Source organism: Ranitomeya variabilis, chromosome 3, assembly GCF_051348905.1.
Source record: "Ranitomeya variabilis isolate aRanVar5 chromosome 3, aRanVar5.hap1, whole genome shotgun sequence".
Lineage (NCBI taxonomy): Eukaryota > Metazoa > Chordata > Amphibia > Anura > Dendrobatidae > Ranitomeya > Ranitomeya variabilis.
In genome coordinates, this window is record NC_135234.1 from 157,990,954 (window position 1) to 158,011,023 (window position 20,070).

At 52.1% G+C, this 20,070-nt stretch overlaps 1 protein-coding gene across 3 annotated transcripts in view; it reads left to right on the plus strand.

The window, feature by feature from the left end:
• Positions 1-20,070, plus strand: part of BCOR (BCL6 corepressor) — a 179,043-nt gene that overhangs the window by 138,878 nt on the left and 20,095 nt on the right. For 2 of the 3 annotated variants that reach the window (XM_077294763.1, XM_077294762.1), the window contains exons 2-6: positions 7,726-7,855; positions 10,090-10,165; positions 12,390-15,116; positions 15,486-15,539; positions 17,500-17,668. In XM_077294763.1, coding sequence (XP_077150878.1) covers positions 7,770-7,855; positions 10,090-10,165; positions 12,390-15,116; positions 15,486-15,539; positions 17,500-17,668 — 3,112 coding nt within the window. In that variant the 5' untranslated portion in view covers positions 7,726-7,769. The remainder of the gene's footprint in view (positions 1-7,725; positions 7,856-10,089; positions 10,166-12,389; positions 15,117-15,485; positions 15,540-17,499; positions 17,669-20,070) is intronic. The other variant, XM_077294764.1, reaches the window with a different exon arrangement.

Here is a 20,070-nt window from a genome sequence, read left to right on the forward strand (position 1 = left end):
GCTGTGATCTCCTGAGGACCTAGATCGTACTTGTGTGCTTCAGGTATAAGCTGTGATCTCCTGAGGACCTAGATCGTACTTGTGTGCTTCAGGTATAAGCTGTGATCTCCTGCGGACCTAGATCGTACTTGTGTGCTTCAGGTGCAAGCTGTGATCTCCTCCGACGCCGATCGTACTTGTGTGCGTCACTTTGATGGGGCGCAGACTTGATGACTTCCAGATGAGACCATCCTTCTTCTCCTGCCACAGGAGCACGTGTCGGGCGCAGGGAGATCCCAGACAGCCCGGGACCTCTGGAGTTAATTAGCTCGCGGCCGGCCGTGTGTGAGCGCTACATTTGGCGCAGTAATGAGCGTCCCCACGGAGCGCGCCGTGTACCGTGCCGGGCCAATTCCACGGTGTAGTCGCGCCTTCTGGCAGCGCTCCGTGTCCTGTCGGCCTGCGATGTGGGGAGACGTAAACACTAGACCTGCTGGAGCAAGTCCGCGCATAGTTTGGCTCAAGCGCATCGCGCTCGTAAGAAATGCGATCATTGTGTGGAAGCAGCTGTTTCCCCCACACTGCGCCCGGCGCTGCGAGCTGTCATGTGTCCTCCGGGCATTAACTCTATCAGGGAGGGAGGGGAACTACAAGTCCCAGCGCGTGGTGGAGAAAGATCAGCGGCTTCCCAGATCCGGGATTGTGCGCCCACACTGGTTCTGGGAGAGGTCGGATCGCGTGTCGGCCCGCACCACAGTACCAGAAACGGCTGCCGGAGAGCTGCGCTCCGTTCTGGAACATAAAGGGTGTAGTCAGCGATCCGGCAGCCTGCAGCTGCGAGGAAAGTCACAGAGGAGGCTGTCTGCAGCGGAGGCTGTAAAATAATAATGGGAGCCTGTAATTCTGGGCACAGCAGGAGGAGAGCAGAGCTGTGCGCCGCCATGTGTGCGCCCTCCGGAGCCGAGCGGATCATTATCTCTGGTATCTGCCACATAGCGGAGCCATCACTGGGGAGGCTGGGCACCTGGGTGACGGAGCGATCACTGGGCAGGCTGGGCACCTGGGTGACGGAGCGATCACTGGGCAGGCTGGGCACCTGGGTGACGGAGCGATCACTGGGGAGGCTGGGCGCCTGGGTGACGGAGCGATCACTGGGGATGCTGGGCGCCTGGGTGACGGAGCGATCACTGGGGAGGCTGGGCACCTGGGTGACGGAGCGATCACTGGGGAGGCTGGGCACCTGGGTGACGGAGCGATCACTGGGGAGGCTGGGCACCTGGGTGACGGAGCGATCACTGGGGAGGCTGGGCACCTGGGTGACGGAGCGATCACTGGGGAGGCTGGGCACCTGGGTGACGGGACACTTAGGCTACGTTCACATTTGCGGTCAGCGCCGCAGCGTCGGGCGCCGCAGCGGCGCCGCATGCGTCATGCGCCCCTATATTTAACATGGGGGCGCATGGACATGCGTTGTGCTGCGTTTTGCGCCGCATGGCCGCAAGCGTTGGACGCAAGAAACGCATCAAGTTGCATTTTTTTTGCGTCCAACTTTTGGCCAAAAACGACGCATGCGGCGCAAAACGCAGCGTTTTAGCGTGCGTTTTTGTTTGCGTTGTGCGCTGCGGCGCCGACGCTGCGGCGCACAACGCAAATGTGAACGTAGCCTTACACACAGGGTCAGGGCTGCGGTTCCTGTCACTACTCACCTTTGTTAGGCTAGGTTCACATTAGCGTGTCTGTGCGCAGCGTATGTCATCTGCATGCAGCGTATGTCATCTGCATGCGCACACGCCTCCGTATCATCTTACGCATGACACAAAAAAACCTGCGTGTGCATGCGTTTCAATGTGTTTGCGTTGTTTATGTGCATGGTGGAGTTGGTGACATCATTTCCTGGACATGCGCAGTCTAAAGTACGCATGCGTATGCATGTCCTTGCGTTTCCATAGACAGTAATGTGCTTTTGATGCACTCATCCACATGCACATGATTGTGCACTATTTGATGCCTCAAAAAATGCAACATGTCAACGCCGCACACAGAGAAACGACGCATGCAAATGCATGTCCCTGCATACACAATGTTAAAGGGAACCTGTCACCCCCAAAATCGATGGTGAGGTAAGCCCACCGGCATCAGAGGCTTATCCACAGCATTCTGTAATGCATTCTGTAATGCTGTAGATAAGCCGCCGATGTTACCTGAAAGAGGAGAAAAAGAGGTTAGATTATACTCACCCAGGGGCGGTCCTGCTGCCGTCCGGTCCGATGGGTGTCTCACGTCCGCTCCGGCGCCTCCCATCTTCATTCCATGACGTCCTCTTCTGGTCTTCACACCGCGACTCCGGCGCAGGCGTACTTTGTCCTGTTGAGGGCAGAGCAAAGTACTGCAGAGCGCAGGCGCCGGGTCTCTCTGACCTTTCCGGAGCCTGCACACTGCAGTACTGTGCACTGCCCTCAACAGGACAAAGTACGCCTGCGCCAGAGCCGCGGTGTGAAGACCAGAAGAGGACGTCATGGAATGAAGATAGGAGGCCCCGGAGCGGACCGGAGACACCCATCGGACCGGACGGCAGCAGGACCGCCCCTGGGTGAGTATAATCTAACCTCTTTTTCTCCTCTTTCAGGTAACATCGGCGGCTTATCTACAGCATTACAGAATGCATTACAGAATGCTGTGGATAAGCCGCTGATGCCGGTGGGCTTACCTCACCATCGATTTTGGGGGTGACAGGTTCCCTTTAAAGATATGTACTTATGACGCATGCGGATCATACGCTGCGCACAGAAGCGCTAATGTGAACCGGCTTTACGCTGGGTCCATTCATTGCGTGCTTGGTGCTCTTCTGCATCTGTCTCCTGTACACTAGCTGCAGTTTTCTTGCGTTTCTATACACGTGTACATGTGCAACAAAAAAGCCAGAGCAGCAGTGCAACGTCCAGATGTAGGTCCCCACGGAGAATAGTAGGGTGCACGATAACACCAATCTGTGGATTCCGCGTGTTTAGTCAGCCCGTGGACAAGCTACATAAAGCACATTCACTATACATAGTACACGCTGCGGAATTCACAAGCACCAAATACGCAACGTGTGACCCCACTAGGAATTGCTTTGGATTTTCTAGAAGCATAGGTGACGTTTACACTGCAGGAACCGCCACATGTAAATGTATCGTGATTCGTGACAAGATTCCTCTATTTTATTTCTACAAAAAACAACCTGCGCAAAATCGGAAGCGCAGCCGAGACACGATCCATTATGTGCAGAGCCTGAATACAGGGTCACTACATTTGGAGCGTTACACTGAGGAGATGGACAACATGCACATCACGGCAGTGTGCGCCACATCGGGTGCTCTGCCGGCAGTGGTGTCCTACACCGGGCGCTCTGCCGGCAGTGGTGTCCTACACCGGGCGCTCTGCCGGCAGTGGTGTCCTACACCGGGCGCTCTGCCGGCAGTGGTGTCCTACACCGGGCGCTCTGCCGGCAGTGGTGTCCTACACCGGGCGCTCTGCCGGCAGTTGTGGGCTACACCGGGCGCTCTGCCGGCAGTTGTGGGCTACACCGGGCGCTCTGCCGGCAGTGGTGTCCTACACCGGGCGCTCTGCCGGCAGTGGTGTCCTACACCGGGCGCTCTGCCGGCAGTGGTGTCCTACACCGGGCGCTCTGCCGGCAGTGGTGTCCTACACCGGGCGCTCTGCCGGCAGTGGTGTCCTACACCGGGCGCTCTGCCGGCAGTGGTGTCCTACACCGGGCGCTCTGCCGGCAGTGGTGTCCTACACCGGGCGCTCTGCCGGCAGTGGTGTCCTACACCGGGCGCTCTGCCGGCAGTGGTGTCCTACACCGGGCGCTCTGCCGGCAGTGGTGTCCTACACCGGGCGCTCTGCCGGCAGTGGTGTCCTACACCGGGCGCTCTGCCGGCAGTTGTGGGCTACACCGGGCGCTCTGCCGGCAGTTGTGGGCTACACCGGGCGCTCTGCCGGCAGTGGTGTCCTACACCGGGCGCTCTGCCGGCAGTGGTGTCCTACACCGGGCGCTCTGCCGGCAGTGGTGTCCTACACCGGGCGCTCTGCCGGCAGTGGTGTCCTACACCGGGCGCTCTGCCGGCAGTGGTGTCCTACACCGGGCGCTCTGCCGGCAGTGGTGTCCTACACCGGGCGCTCTGCCGGCAGTGGTGTCCTACACCGGGCGCTCTGCCGGCAGTGGTGTCCTACACCGGGCGCTCTGCCGGCAGTGGTGTCCTACACCGGGCGCTCTGCCGGCAGTGGTGTCCTACACCGGGCGCTCTGCCGGCAGTGGTGTCCTACTCCGGGCGCTCTGCCGGCAGTGGTGTCCTACTCCGGGCGCTCTGCCGGCAGTGGTGTCCTACACCGGGCGCTCTGCCGGCAGTGGTGTCCTACACCGGGCGCTCTGCCGGCAGTGGTGTCCTACACCGGGCGCTATGCCGGCAGTGGTGTCCTACATGTGGTGCTCTGCCATTAGTGTGGGCTACATGTGGTGCTCTGCCGGCAGTGGTGTCCTACACCGGGTGCTCTGCAGGCAGTAGTGTCCTACATGTGGTGCTCTGCCATTAGTGTGGGCTACATGTGGTGCTCTGCCGGCAGTGGTGTCCTACACCGGGTGCTCTGCGGGCAGTGGGTACAGCCGGGCTCTGCACCAGTGCCGGGTGCTTGTTGCCCCCTGGAATGTGGCTGCCGCCTGTGATCGCCCCCGGGCTGAGGATTAGTGCTGCAGTGTATGTGCCGGAGCCGCGCGGACACCGGGGAATGTGGAGCTATTGATCTGCGCTGGGTGAAGCCTCGGGGGAGCAGCTGCTGCGCAGAGCCGGAGCGCCACGTCCTCTCCTCCAGCACTGATGTTCGGGCGGCCCCCTCCTCTTACTTATTAACCCGGCATTTAGCAGCGCGCCCTCCCCCCGGAGCAATTACACTCCAGCCCTGGAATAAATCATGCGCTGCGATAATCCTGTTAATAAGACGCAGCTTGTTCCTGACACGTCACCCGCGGGCTCACACCTCCGCCGCACCGAGCAGAGCGAGGGACAGACGGCTCCGTGCTGTCACTGACTGGTGTCTGTCCCTGGCGGTCACACTCCGGGGACGGTCTCCGGCCACTGGGGAAACCTCTCCCTGGGAGTGCGGCACACACTGGTGACTGAGCCTCGGGGTCACGGTGCCCTGGCTGAGATGTTAGCGGTGTACACACTCGTACCCCGCAGCCGCCACCTCTCACCGCTGCAGACACGTACACCGTGTGATCGCGGCACAGTGATCCAATACACGCAGTATAGAGATGGACGAGGCGGCGCCACCCGCGGGGTCGCTAATCCCCGGTGATGTGCGCCTGTCCTGAACTGCAAGAGCAACTGCTTTTGGGATCAAGCAGCCTGCGCCCCCCACCTCTGAGTGCACCCCCTCACCACAGACTGCGCCCCCACCTGAGTGCACCCCCTCACCACAGACTGCGCCCCCACCTGAGTGCACCCCCTCACCACAGACTGCTGCCCCCTCCCCACAGACTGCTGCCCCCTCACCAGACTGCTGCCCCCACCTCAGAGTGCACCCCCTCACCACAGACTGCTGCCCCCACCGCAGAGTGCACCCCTTCACCACAGACTGCTGCCCCCACCTCAGAGTGCACCCCCTCACCAGACTGCTGCCCCCACCTCAGAGTGCACCCCCTCACCACACACTGCTGCCCCCACCTCAGAGTGCACCCCCTCACCATACTGCTGCCCTCACCTCAGAGTGCACCCCCTCACCACAGACTGCTGCCCCCACCTCAGAGTGCACCCCCTCACCACAGACTGCTGCCCCCACCGCAGAGTGCACCCCTTCACCACAGACTGCTGCCCCCACCTCAGAGTGCACCCCCTCACCAGACTGCTGCCCCCACCTCAGAGTGCACCCCCTCACCACACACTGCTGCCCCCACCTCAGAGTGCACCCCCTCACCATACTGCTGCCCTCACCTCAGAGTGCACCCCCTCACCACAGACTGCTGCCCCCACCTCAGAGTGCACCCCCTCACCACAGACTGCTGCCCCCACCGCAGAGTGCACCCCTTCACCACAGACTGCTGCCCCCACCTCAGAGTGCACCCCTTCACCACAGACTGCTGCCCCCACCTCAGAGTGCACCCCCTCACCACACACTGCTGCCCCCACCTCAGAGTGCACCCCCTCACCAGACTGCTGCCCCCTCACCAGACTGCTGCCCTCACCTCAGAGTGCACCCCATCACAGACTGCTGCCCCCACCGCAGAGTGCACCCCCTCACCACAGACTGCTGCCCCCTCACCAGACTGCTGCCCTCACCTCAGAGTGCACCCCATCACAGACTGCTGCCCCCACCGCAGAGTGCACCCCCTCACCACAGACTGCTGCCCCCACCTCAAAGTGCACCCCCTCACCACAGACTGCTGCCCCCACCTCAAAGTGCACCCCCTCACCACAGACTGCTGCCCCCACCTCAGAGTGCACCCCCTCACCACACACTGCTGCCCCCACCGCAGAGTGCACCCCCTCACCACAGACTGCTGCCCCCACCTCAGAGTGCACCCCCTCACCAGACTGCTGCCCTCACCTCAGAGTGCACCCCCTCACCAGACTGCTGCCCCCACCGCAGAGTGCTCCCCCTCACCACACACTGCTGCCCCCACCGCAGAGTGCACCCCTTCACCACAGACTGCTGCCCCCATCTCAGAGTGCACCCCTTCACCACAGACTGCTGCCCCCATCTCAGAGTGCACCCCCTCTCCACAGACTGCTGCCCCACCTCAGAGTGCACCCCCTCACCAGACTGCTGCCCTCACCTCAGAGTGCTCCCCCAACCACAGACTGCGCCTCCCCACCACAGACTGAGCCCCCCTCCTCCACCACCACAGACTGTGTTCCCCACCACAGGCTGCCCCCTCTCCACCAGACTGCGCCCCCCACCACCACAGACTGCACCCCCCACCACCACCACCACAGACTGCTCCCCCCTACCACCACAGACTCACTGCGCCCCCCACCACAGACTCACTGCGCTCCACCACCACCAGACTGCGCCCCCATTACGTGCCTGGCCGGCTGCGCTGTCTCCCGCTCTCCCCGCGCTGATCGTGCTGCTCCCGGCCGTGTCATTGCTCCCAGCCGCTCCGGAGCCGCACGATCTCCGCCGCGCTGACAGGTCATCTATCAGGAGACGCCTGTGATTTATACACGTGCGGCTCCACGCGGGGCTCGTGTATAAAGACGCAGCCGATGTACGGCCATAAATATTCCCACTCGCAGCTCATCCCCGCCCGCATTACACACAACGGCCATTGTTCTTCCTGCAGCCAGGATGGGGTTAATGGCAGCAAAGTCCTTGATCGCGCCGATGTCTGTGTGGTCCCGGTACGGAGCGCAGGGCGCCGCAAGGGTTAAGCCGGCACAGCAGCCGCCTGATAATGACAGCAATAAGTGCTACAGGCCGCAGAGTGACTGCGCGGGGAGGACGTGATTGCGTGTGACAAATGGCTCCAGCGTGGAGCGGGTTAATGAGATCAGCGAGTAAGTTGCTTTTCCCTTGACCTAGTGACGACCTCCATTTGCATCGCCCCCGTCACCCTCCATTGCTGGGAATGTCCCTGAGCGATTAGCGGCGGCTGAGCTCCCTCCCGAGCAGCGCTTATTAACGACCCGGGGGAGCGCGGCCGCCGGCGGAGCCTGTGCGCTGCAGCCGATCTCACCGCTTCTCTCCTTCTCTGTTTCCGCACAGGGGACACACGGACGACAAGGAGACTGCACTGCTAAGGGGGCGACATGCTTTCCGCTACCCCCCTCTATGGGAACGTGCATAGCTGGATGAGCAATGAGCGGGTCCGCATGTGCGGCATCAATGAGGACAGGTAATGGCCCTAATTCATCTACATTACAGCATCTGCCGACCGGCGCCATCCATCAGCCCTCCAGGCACGGTAACGGCGCGTCTCCGCCAGCCCGAGGTGTCTCCTGCTGTAATCTGCCGATCCCACAAAATCCATAACAATACTGATCCATGCAGCCCTGATATGGGGAGCACGATGTATAGGCAATGTAATCTGCCGATCCCTGCAGCCCTGGTGTGGGGAGCACGATGTATAGGCAATGTAATCTGCCGATCCCTGCAGCCCTGGTGTGGGGAGCACGATGTATAGGCAATGTAATCTGCCGATCCCTGCAGCCCTGGTATGGGGAGCACGATGTATACCCAATGTTATCTGCCGATCCCTGCAGCCCTGGTGTGGGGAGCACGATGTATAGGCAATGTAATCTGCCGATCCCTGCAGCCCTGGTGTGGGGAGCACGATGTATAGCCAATGTAATCTGCCGATCCCTGCAGCCCTGGTATGGGGAGCACGATGTATACCCAATGTTATCTGCCGATCCCTGCAGCCCTGGTGTGGGGAGCACGATGTATAGGCAATGTAATCTGCCGATCCCTGCAGCCCTGGTGTGGGGAGCACGATATATACCCAATGTAATCTGCCGATCCCTGCAGCCCTGGTGTGGGGAGCACGATATATACCCAATGTAATCTGCCGATCCCTGCAGCCCTGGTGTGGGGAGCAAGATATATACCCAATGTTATCTGCCGATCCCTGCAGCCCTGGTGTGGGGAGCAAGATATATACCCAATGTTATCTGCCGATCCCACCCTTTCCATAGCTAATGTAATTACCGATCCATTCCACCCCAATGTGAGGACTAGGCAGCATGGCTAATATCTGCCGATTCCACAACTGATATGATCCACCTTTCTCAACGACGTGCAGCCCTGATTATCTACCGATTCCTGCAGCCCCGAGATGATGAACATGTAGCCAATGTAATCTGCCGATGCCACAGGCGATTTCAGGTCCGATCTCCGGTCCGATCTCTCCGGGATCTATAGTCTACACTGATCTATCCCCTACCTAGAGCCAACAGTGCAGCGATCCCTCCAGCTCTGACGTACACGGTCTATAACCGACATAATCCCCCGATGTCTCCAGCCCGGATTACAGACGGTGCTATAGCAGCAGAGCACCACGTGTGCGGCAGGGAGCGATGGCCCCGGCCCGGTACGCGCTGCAGTGTGCGGACAACACGAGGGCTTTGTCTCGTACCGCAGCCGATGCCGCCCGCCCCCAGACATCGCTCATCCGTTCCGGAGACGCGGTTCCTCCTTTATATCCCAGCGCTATAAGTGAGGGGGTTCAGCTCCTTCACAGGCGGCAATAGCGACACCTGCAGGCAACACGCGGAACGACCTAATTTACAAAGATCGTGATGAGAACGCTAAACTGCAAAATGAGAGGCTGGTGAGATCCGTGTAGATCATCTGCTGCATGGGATTAAAGCAGACCTTACCTTTTCATGTCAAATATATGAATAGAATAAAAGAATACTTCTAATGCTTTACCATATTTTATATCATGATATCCCCTGAGGTCAGGAACCAAGGAGTTTACAAATCTGCTATTTTAGCTACTCTATCTATCTATCTATCTATCTATCTATCTATCTATATATACACATCTCTCTCGCTCTCTATAATCTATATATATATATATATATATATATATATATATATATATATATATATATAGATCCATAGAATCATTACAACAGATGATACATTAATAAAAAAATTGTTAGATATTGTAATATTCTCAAAAGTTTTATTCTCCAATCATAAAAAAAAATATGTATTTAAAGCCGATGTCTGATAGAGAGCAGCGTACTCCCCTTCCAGCAATCCCACTGCCCAGCACAGGCCACTCCAGAGAGCTGCCATGGCTTCAGAAGCAATGCCTTCTCCATTCAGAAGTCATATGACTGTTCTTGTCAACTGACCGCTGCAGCCAATCACATGCATCAGCAGTCCTATTGACTTCCGAACGGAGAAGGCATTGCTTCTAGAGTGGCCTGCATTTGGTTGTGGGGGCGATTGAAGGTCAGGATGCCACCATTTTCTTTTGTTTTAAGAACAATCACACCTTTAAAAAACAGGTTTCTATATCAGACAACCTCTGTAATATTGCTTAAAGACAAGTGCTCAAACGGATCCATTATAATAATAATAATAGTAATAATCGATCACATTTTCTTAATCTTTTAGGAAAATTCTTATCAGTGATGGTGACATTCAGAAAGCCAGACTGGAGCTGAGAGAGGATCATCTCGGTCACACCTTGGTAAGATTGTTTCCTAACGGCCCCTTCACACTGGTCGATTCTGCTACGATTACGACGCATTTGCGTCATATTCGACATCGCAGTACGAGCTCGTAGCCAGCGGTCACACTCTACGATGTTAACGCTTTTTCTGACGTAGTTGCGATGTGAACGTCACGCGTCGCAATCGTACGCTACCCTTCACACCGCCATAGTCCTCCGACTCCGAGCGTGACGTATTACCAGCATGGGCGTGCTAAAACGTCACGCCCAATCAGGAGACAGGTATGCGGAAGCCCAACCCACGTAGTCGCATTACGAGCTCGTATGACCGCCGTCACATACTACGATTTCGACCGCCACAGCGAGACATTTACGACGAAAGAAAGTTCTGCTCTATCTTTCACATCGTACGATGCTGGGCTGCGTCGCAAATCGTAACGCCATGTCACACTTTGCAACCTCGGAACGAGGACGGATAAACGTCACAAATCGAACGCTCGTTCAGACTTTGATTGCACAGTGTGAAGGGGCCCTAAGAATGGATTATGCGTCTGTTCACACTTTGTATTTTATTGCGCACTGACAAATATTTATTATTTGTTTGTATAGGAAGGTAGATGGTGAGGGAGGGATATACAGATAGACACATTGTATCTCCATGGAAAGTCCTAAAGGGCAAGCACATTTTTCTATTTAGATTTGACAAGTAATTGTTTGGTTTAATGACCTGTTATAGCACTGAGGACAGAGTGTTCTCACCCTATACATATGGTGCTGAGCGTTCTCGCCCTATACATACGGTGTTGAGCATTCTCGCCCTATACATTCGATGCTGAGCGTTCTCATCCTATACATACAGTGTTGAGCGTTCTCACCCTATATACACAGTGTTGAGCGTTCTCATCCTATACATACGGTGCTGAGCGTTCTCATCCTATACATACGGTGCTGAGCGTTCTCATCCTATACATACGGTGCTGAGCGTTCTCATCCTATACATACGGTGCTGAGCGTTCTCATCCTATACATACGGTGCTGAGCGTTCTCATCCTATACATACGGTGCTGAGCGTTCTCATCCTATACATACGGTGCTGAGCGTTCTCATCCTATACATACGATGCTGAGCGTTCTCATCCTATACATACGGTGCTGAGCGTTCTCGCCCTATACACACAGTGTTGAGCGTTCTCGTCCTATACATAGGGTGCTGAGTGTTCTTGTCCTATACATACGGTGTTGAGCATTCTCGTCCTATACATACGGTGTTGAGCGTTCTTGCCCTGTACATACGGTGCTGAGCGTTCTCTTCCTGTACACACGGTGCTGAGCGTTCTCTTCCTGTACACGCGGTGCTGAGCGTTCTCGTCCTGTACACGCGGTGCTGAGCGTTCTCGTCCTATACATACGGTGTTGAGCGTTCTCATCCTATACATACGGTGTTGAGCGTTCTCATCCTATACATACAGTGCTGAGCGTTCTCGTCCTGTACACGCGGTGCTGAGCGTTCTCGTCCTGTACACGCGGTGCTGAGCGTTCTTGTCCTGTACACGCGGTGCTGAGCGTTCTTGTCCTGTACACGCGGTGCTGAGCGTTCTCGTTCTGTACACGCGGTGCTGAGCGTTCTCGTTCTGTACACGCGGTGCTGAGCGTTCTCGTTCTGTACACGCGGTGCTGAGCGTTCTCGTCCTGTACACGCGGTGCTGAGCGTTCTCATCCTGTACAAGCGGTGCTGAGCGTTCTCATCCTATACATACGGTGCTGAGCGTTCTCGTCCTATACACACGGTGCTGAGCGTTCTCGTCCTATACACACGGTGCTGAGCGTTCTCGCCCTAAACAAATGGTGCTGAGCACTCTGGTGCTATGTAGTGATGACAGGAGCTGTATAATTATCAGCTGCCCCTCATGGTGCACTCTAGTTACCTAGGTGTTGGTGTGGTGTTTGTATGAACCTGGCATTATCCACCATAGAGTTAATTGAGTCAGGGTAGAGAATTAGGCAGATAATGCTGGAGGTCATCATTCTCTGTATGTACCTAGGTCAGTCATGTCAAAAGAATAGAAAACAAGGGTGAACTGTGTTTAGGGTCACACCCAAATCCACTTAGAACCATGAATATCTAGTAAGGTGCTAACCAGCGCCTCGTTCCTCCTCCTTGACGTTCTTTGCAGTATGCAGTGTACTTTTACAATACGTGTTTCGTTCTCCTTATGATTCTTTACATTTTCTGCTTTGGACAGGTGGATGCAGCAGCCGTGCATCGAATGGACAGCCTAGCCGCGCTCGGCATGGACCGTACAGGTCTAATACAAGAAGGTTTAAGAGTCCCAGGAGGCATGGTCTACTCTAGTCTATGTGGCCTTGGCACAGAAAAAGTTAGAGAACCATCCAATTCAATACCAGGGCTTGGATACGCACCTGACCGAAATCCTGAACTCCAGTTTAAGCCAAATGCTGCTGAAACAATGGAGACTGCCCAAATGACTGGAAAACAGCCCAATGGTTTTAACTCCTTGTTTAAAACCCCACCTGGACTGCAAAAGACACCTGTCCCTACAAGTGAAGCACTGGTTTTGGATAGAACAGTGAATGACAAACAAAGTCCACTTGGCGTTAATGGTGCTAATTATTTAAGGATTCCGTGGGTGCACTCCTATATGGACAGTGCATCTCCAGCAATGTATCCATTCATTGACTCACCAAATAAGTATTCTTTAAACATGTATAAGGCGTTTTTACCTCAGCAGTCGGCTTACAGTTTGCCGCAGCATTTGACCTACTCACCGATTTGCCCAAATGGTGAACGCTTTGTATATCTACCACCTTCCCCTTATGTAACATCCCATATTCCATCAACCCTGGCACCACCTATGAGGATCCCTGCACCATCAGCAGCTCCTGCCATTCCCACCAATGTTCATTGCATAGAAAAGAACTTACCATGGAAAATGGGGATTAATCCAGGATCCACTGTTGATCCCCATGCATATTCTCACCTGCAAGCAAATAAGCAGCCTAGGGTTCCCTGTGCAAAGTCTATGGCTAGTACTATGTCACCCGAAGCCTCTCTGTTGTTGGCACCTTCTCAGAGGCCATCTCCAAGGCTTCATCACTCCACTCAACCAGTTGGAGACAGCTACTCTGATTATCAGTCGTTCGTTAAAATCTCAACACCACCTACATCTGTCACCCACACAAAACCACACACCAGTATAAACGGTGACCTCGCACCTCTAAGGCCATCTAGCACTAAAACTAACAAAATCCTTGATGGAGAAAACACACAGATGCAAGCACCCCCAAAAAGGTATACAAAGGAGAGAAAGGACAACAAGTCTCCCAGCTTGCTAGAAAAGCAAACGACTCACAAAGAAGGGACTGAAAAACCACTCGATTTGTCATCAAAGCTGATTGATGCTGAAATGTCAGCTATGTTGCTTTCAGGGCGTTCTGGAAATGCCATAGGCATGTGCACCAGGGACATTCAGAAAGAAGCCATATCTCCTTCTGCTGGTGTCAATGCTCTCTTCAGACCTGAAATCATCAGCACTGCTCCTTCATCATGGGTGGTACCTGGTATGAGCAGCACTGAAGACATGAATAGCATCATTATGCCACTTAAAAACAAAGCATTGGAGAGGGTTATGCCACAACAGAGAAGTTCTTCATGTCCCCGCATGGGAAGCTCTGAAGTAGTAATCACAAGCAGTTCTGGGTGCATCTCCAGTGCTGGACGTCCAGCGTCTGCTTCACCTGCACCAAATGCCAATGGAGAAAGTAAAAGTCCTGAAGAGAGTAGTAAGTCTGCTGTGCAACCACAACATCCACCTGCTAGTTCACTTAGCAAGAGCAGCAAGGTAGCAAAGCCTTCCATAATGGAACCAACCATAAAAGTGAGTGAGAGTGGGCTGCCCCCTGCACCTATGTTCTTGCCCCAGGCTGAACCCTTCTGCTCTGCACCGTTGGCTTATCCAAGCAGTTTTATCCCTTATCAAGTCTCTGAAAGCCTTGCATTGTCTCATTTACATTTACATGGCAAAGCTCCAGTGTACCCTCACCCAGTTTTATTGCCGAATACGAGCCTTTATCCAAGTCCAATGGCACCAAAGCCTGGGATTTCTTACAGTTTACCAACCAACAGAGATTACATGGCCTATCAAGAGACACTGGGTATGGTGCATCCTATTTTGTTGCCACCTACCACATTGGAATTAAGCAAAGATGACAAGTCCGAGAGAAGGTCTAGATCACATGAAAGACCAAGGTATGAGGAACCTGTTGGGAGGAGACTGTTGGATATATCTGATTCCACACCAAAATTCAATTTGGAAGCTGCTTTAGAGAAGAGCTTGAGGTCTCAACAGCCCACTGTAGTCACAAGCAAACATCCATCTAAGATGGAGGGGCTATGTTCCAATGGAGAACGAGATCCAAAATGCGAATCAAACTTTGCCATTAATGGTTTTGTACCTGAAAAGCATGTCATAAGTGATCTTCAGAAACCAGAACAGGGAACCCAGATCAGGGATTTTCTATTATCTAGAGAGGAGACTCCAAGAAAGACCGATTTTCATGATTCCTACCACATTCCGAAACATTCTCAGCATTCGCCCATTTTTCAGAGCAGAGAAGAAAACGTATCTGGAAACCAAACTATGGATGTTCCTGCCGCAGAGCTGGGTGCTCATTTCTTGATTCCTAGTCAAAATCAGGATGCTCCCGCTGGATTTTATGGCCAAATACCTGAAAAAACGCTGCCCTTTGTTATGGCAAATGGCCATTCAGACACGGAAGGAGCTGAGGCCATCATGAGAGACAATTCAGATGAACTTGTGAAAACCAAATCTTCAAAATTAACTAAAAGGATAGCAAACTCTGCTGGCTATGTTGGCGACCGGTTTAAGTGCGTGACCACTGAATTATTTGCCGACTCAAGCCAACTAAGTCGCGAGCAGCGGGCGTTACAGGTGAGTGTCTCCGAATTGTTCTACCTCTTTGTATAGCATATTAAGCTGTGTTTTTTTCAATGGACATTCATGAAGTAGAAAAACACGTAGCCGCTTGGTGCATGCACTAGCCCAACCCTTGTGATGTCTTGTCTGCACTATTATCTGTGAATAATAAATTACATTTCCTAACTGCATACTGAAACATAAAGATAATTTTACTGATATGTTTATAATGAACTGAATAGTAAGGTCACCGTATATAAAGTATAGTCTTGTGCTATGTTCTTGTTGCCAAAAGGTAAAATATGAGCCAATAGTGTTACATTGTACATGTCAAAATGTATTGGATGATTATCCAGATAATAAGTGCCCATTTTAATTACTCAGATGGAAGGCATACAAGAGGACAGTATTTTAAGTCCATCCGCTGCTTACTGTGAGGTCAGTCCTTAAAGTTTTTATTCTTAGACTCTACTGCATTATTTTCTTCATTTCCGAGTATGTGACAGGCCATGGTTTTTGTGTCTGACATCCCGCTGTAAATGTATGTTTGCTAATTCGATGTTTACCTTGCATGTAGCAAAGCATCTGAATATGTTCCCTTTGGCTGTGACTTCCACCTCCTTAACCTTTCGAATAGTCTGCGTTTGCTCATTATTAGGAGGAAGAACGACAGACGCATTTGTTTAATTCCTAGTTCTTTTGTACGATCGATGTCGCTTGTGTGTTTAGGCATGCTTCCGCATTTTAAAGAGCCGCTCTATAAAGTTGTACAAAAGAGGTCAGCGGGTCATGAAGGCTTGTGGTGTTCATAATGTCCTGGTCATTTATGGACGTACATGCAGGGAGGCAATTGGAAGTGACGCTGCTGCTGTAGGCCAGCTGTATTAATGGTGCTGTGCCCTACTCGATGGCATCCTGGAGAACTTTTGGTATAGAGGAATATGTAGAGTAAGACTGTTCAGGACAATTTCTTGCCTTTAAAATTTTCCAAACTCAAAATTGTTGGGAATGTGAAAAAGTGTGTTTTAAAGCATCTAAAATGTGGCAAACATATATCCATGCCCCGCGGGGCCTCCTGACCTTGGGGCTAGTTACTGCCTTCATTATGGGGAGGTAAGCATGCCATTTTTCTACATCTGTGACCCGGTTTACCCATCTGTGTTTTGCGGTCTGAGCACGGACAGTGATGCAAGCTCTGGCTGAGGCCGGTCTCCTGACCCTAACACAACCGCCCCATCGGCATCTGTGACTGGTGCATTCTGGTCAGGAGACCTGCGGCTGGTCTATGCATCACCATCTGTACTCGGACTGCAAAAAATTGGTGTGTGAATCCGGCCTGAGCATGAGCAGAACATTTTCATTGTCCTACAATCGTGATAAAACATATTCAACTTTACTCTAAAACCCCCCCCAAAATCCCCATGCTCCTATTGAACATCTGCGATCGTTGGAACCGCTTTCCCGGCAAGTCATTTCTCCGATGGCTTGTGTTCCTGCTTCCTCGCTCCACCGTGCCTGCGAACAGTTAAAGCTGAGCGCCTCCTTCTTTGCGGAGCGGCTGGCAGCATGAAGTGAGAAGGGCAGAAGTGTGCTTTTCATGAATAATTTCCACGGAATGACCGGGCAGAGCATTGGAACTGACTGCAGTATTAATTCTCCAATGTCATGAGTCACATCACAAATTCCGAACTGCTGTCCGTTTCTTAAAGGAGACTTGTGCCATAGGCCCAAATAGCTCATCTAGAAATGCAATGGCAGGCTTTGCTGCCATTTATACAAAACTTAATATAGTATGAAAATGTGAATAATCACAAGTAAATAGCATTCCCTGAGGTTTCATCTATTAGGAACTGTTCTATTCAGCCGTTGAGTAGGTCCATTTCTGGATAAATTGACTGAAACTTTTGTGGTCTCCATCATATTTACACTCATATTTCTGAGTGTAAAAATTGGCTAATTATGTACCGGAGGGGAGAAGAAATGAACAGCATTAAATAAACTTAGTGGCTGTCTTCTAAAAACAGTGCCACACCTGCCCACAGGTTATCTGTGTTATTGCAGCTTGAGCCCATTGCCTTCAATCGATAATTTGCAATACCTGACACAGCCCATAGATCTGTGTGGTGTTGTTTCTGAAAAAAAGCAGCCATATTTTTGTAATCCAGGCCCCCACCACCTCTTTCTTCTAAATGTTGTTAGTCACACCAAAGAATGCTTGCCCACAATCTCTCCACTGGTAATTATGTTTGAAAAGTAATGTAAAGGGTAAAGATATGAAAGATTGTATACAAATGAAAACTTGAATTATTTCTGACGACATGTTCATTTGTACATATCCCTGTGCCCGTTGGGTTCTTTGGTATTCTACATGTTTTGTTCATTACGCCTTTCTTTTTAGCGCGCTATGATGCGCTTCTCGGAACTTGAAATGAAGAAACGGGACGACCACACACCCACCAAAGACTTGGAGACTTGCAAAGTCAGTATGTCCGATGTGAAGCTTTCCGCAGAAAGTGTTAAACCAGCAGCATCAGTCTTGGGGGATTCGGTCATCAGCCAAAGCGAAGGTGAGGAAGTCCGAGTGGTGGTGGTCAATAAATTGTCTCTGCTAGAACTGTAGTGCGAGGCCATTGAGATATTAGGCGCTGGCCTGAAGTGCTGCGGGTGTTTCATTAGCCTCTACATTTTTCAGGCAGCGGTACAATAAAGATACTGGAGCAAAAGGATTAGGTGATATCGAGAGTGCGGGCATGGTGCCAGTAGCCAGACGTTAGTGTCTTGTGGTTTTTCTTTAAGACCTTCGTAGTGTTCACCAAATCCTTCTATAATCCACTCTGGTTAGCTTTGTCCTGCTGTTTGTGAGCTTACTGTAAACGCTGGATGTAGGTTTATGGATAAATCTGCCGTGTTTATGGCAGTATAATGTGGATGGTGATGGTACAAAGCCGAGCTTGAAATGATGACGGCCTGGCCCATAACTACATTCAGTCTTGGGCCTGCTTGTAAAACATTTCTTTTTGGGGAATGGGAAAAAAAAAACTGTATCAGTGGCCTATAAGGCTGCACAAATCCTACAGTTCTAGAACGGGATCCAGATGTTGTTACCAGAACTGGTTGACAGCTGAGATTTTACCAGTGTGTGGTCTCGCAATGACCACGGTGGGTGAGAATGAAATGTGGTCAGGAGGTGCCGCCAACTGCACATCAAGCACCACTGATCCTGAGCCGTGACCGCCACCGAGCGCCTGATCCTAACTGTCCGCTCTGTAGATGCCGAAAGGAAGCGTAGCAGCCAGTAAAATGAGTCGGAAGCATAGAAATAAACTGATTGTAATCCCTATTGCTCCACAACGTCTGCACCATCTCCGCTGTGTCTCTTAATGCTGCTCATCACATTAGTGACACAATAGGGGTCAGGGTTACTGTACAATGCCTAGTTAATGGGTATTGGAACTCATTCTGTGTTAATTGCCACTCAAGTCTGGAACGCGGGGCTTTGTAAATCCCCACTGCGTGCCCTGCTCAGAAGTCAGCGCGCGGTGCTGCTATCATCACAACCTGCGCTGGTGGCTACAGCGAGCCGAGAATATTTTCTGTTCCATTACAGCCTCACAGCTCTGCGGTGCGAAACATCTGTTTCCAAGTAGTTTCTTTTCACCGGCTTTTAACCCTTTCCTGGGCCAGACTACAATATTCTCCCAAATGAAAGCGACGTAGCACCTAGGCCCATGCCAATGCTGTGACGTGACGGTTAATTTTGGAACGTTAGCAAAAGCATTGGGGACCCAGTATAAAGGAACAGGAGAGCAATGGAAATACATATAGGAATAACGATTTTGTTTGCCAGCCTGTAAGCTCCTGCTCGTACAAATCTAGGGAGGAATATATAGGTTAAGCTCTTCCTAATCTGCAGGCGGAGCTCAGCCTGTCTGCTCTCCAATTCCGGAGTAGTCAGGAAGTTGTCAGGTACAGCAGACAGTCCCCCAGCCAGACAATACAATAAAAAAACAAGCTGTAAAAATTCTCTGGAAATCACAAACTCATAAAAAGATGTCATTTCCTTAGTAGCGTATTATTATTTTTTTCTCTTTAATTTAGATAGAGATCTGGTAATCGGTAAAACCTGCGTTCTTCTTTGTAATCCATGCCGCAGTAATTCTTGGGCCTCTCGTATGTTGCAGTCTTTTCTAATCTGTTCTCTCCCATTGCCGTCGATCTTGCGGCGCATTATTCTAATTACATTGAGTTAATATTGTGTTTTTGTCCTGCTGTGCTAATGGCACAAGTCCCCAGCTGCCCGAACACAGGGGAACGCTGATCCCGGGTCATTGTCCCTAAGTGGTTTCACATTCTTTTATCCTGTTTTGGAATCGGGGGCCCTGGTACAAGTGGCGGTGAAGCTGTCCTGGTTGCCCAGGAGACTAGTAAATGTTGCTATGGTGATTTATCTGTGGAGCCGCTTCTCTCTGCGAGCGAGAGATTATGGGATGCATGTGCAGCGTGAGTCATATGATTGTTCTCGGATCAAATGATCGAATGATCTAAGCAACTGGCGTGCGAGCATCGCATCTGTGTGAGTCACGTGGACGCTCCGCACTCGGAGATAATGGATCTACAGGCAAATTTGACGTCCCGAGACTCCAGAGAGTGACTTAGACCTGCAGAGGAGATTGTGATCTCACCCGTGCAAAGAAGATCTGTTACAAAACCGACTTCGTGCTCAGCAAGTTGCCGTCATAGACCTGCCAAGCACATTCTGTGCGATCACAGGGTCAGGGGATTGCTAAGACTTTGCAGGTAATATTAGGTTGGGGATAATAGGGAAATACAATTTTTGGGCTCTGAAGTGGAATTTTTTTTTTTTTTCGGGCGGAAATAGCGTGTTCTACATTTCTGGTATTTGATGCAATGCTGTAAGTGGAAAGTTTGTGCTAGTTCTTTACTCTGCCAGTAGTATGGTAATATCGAG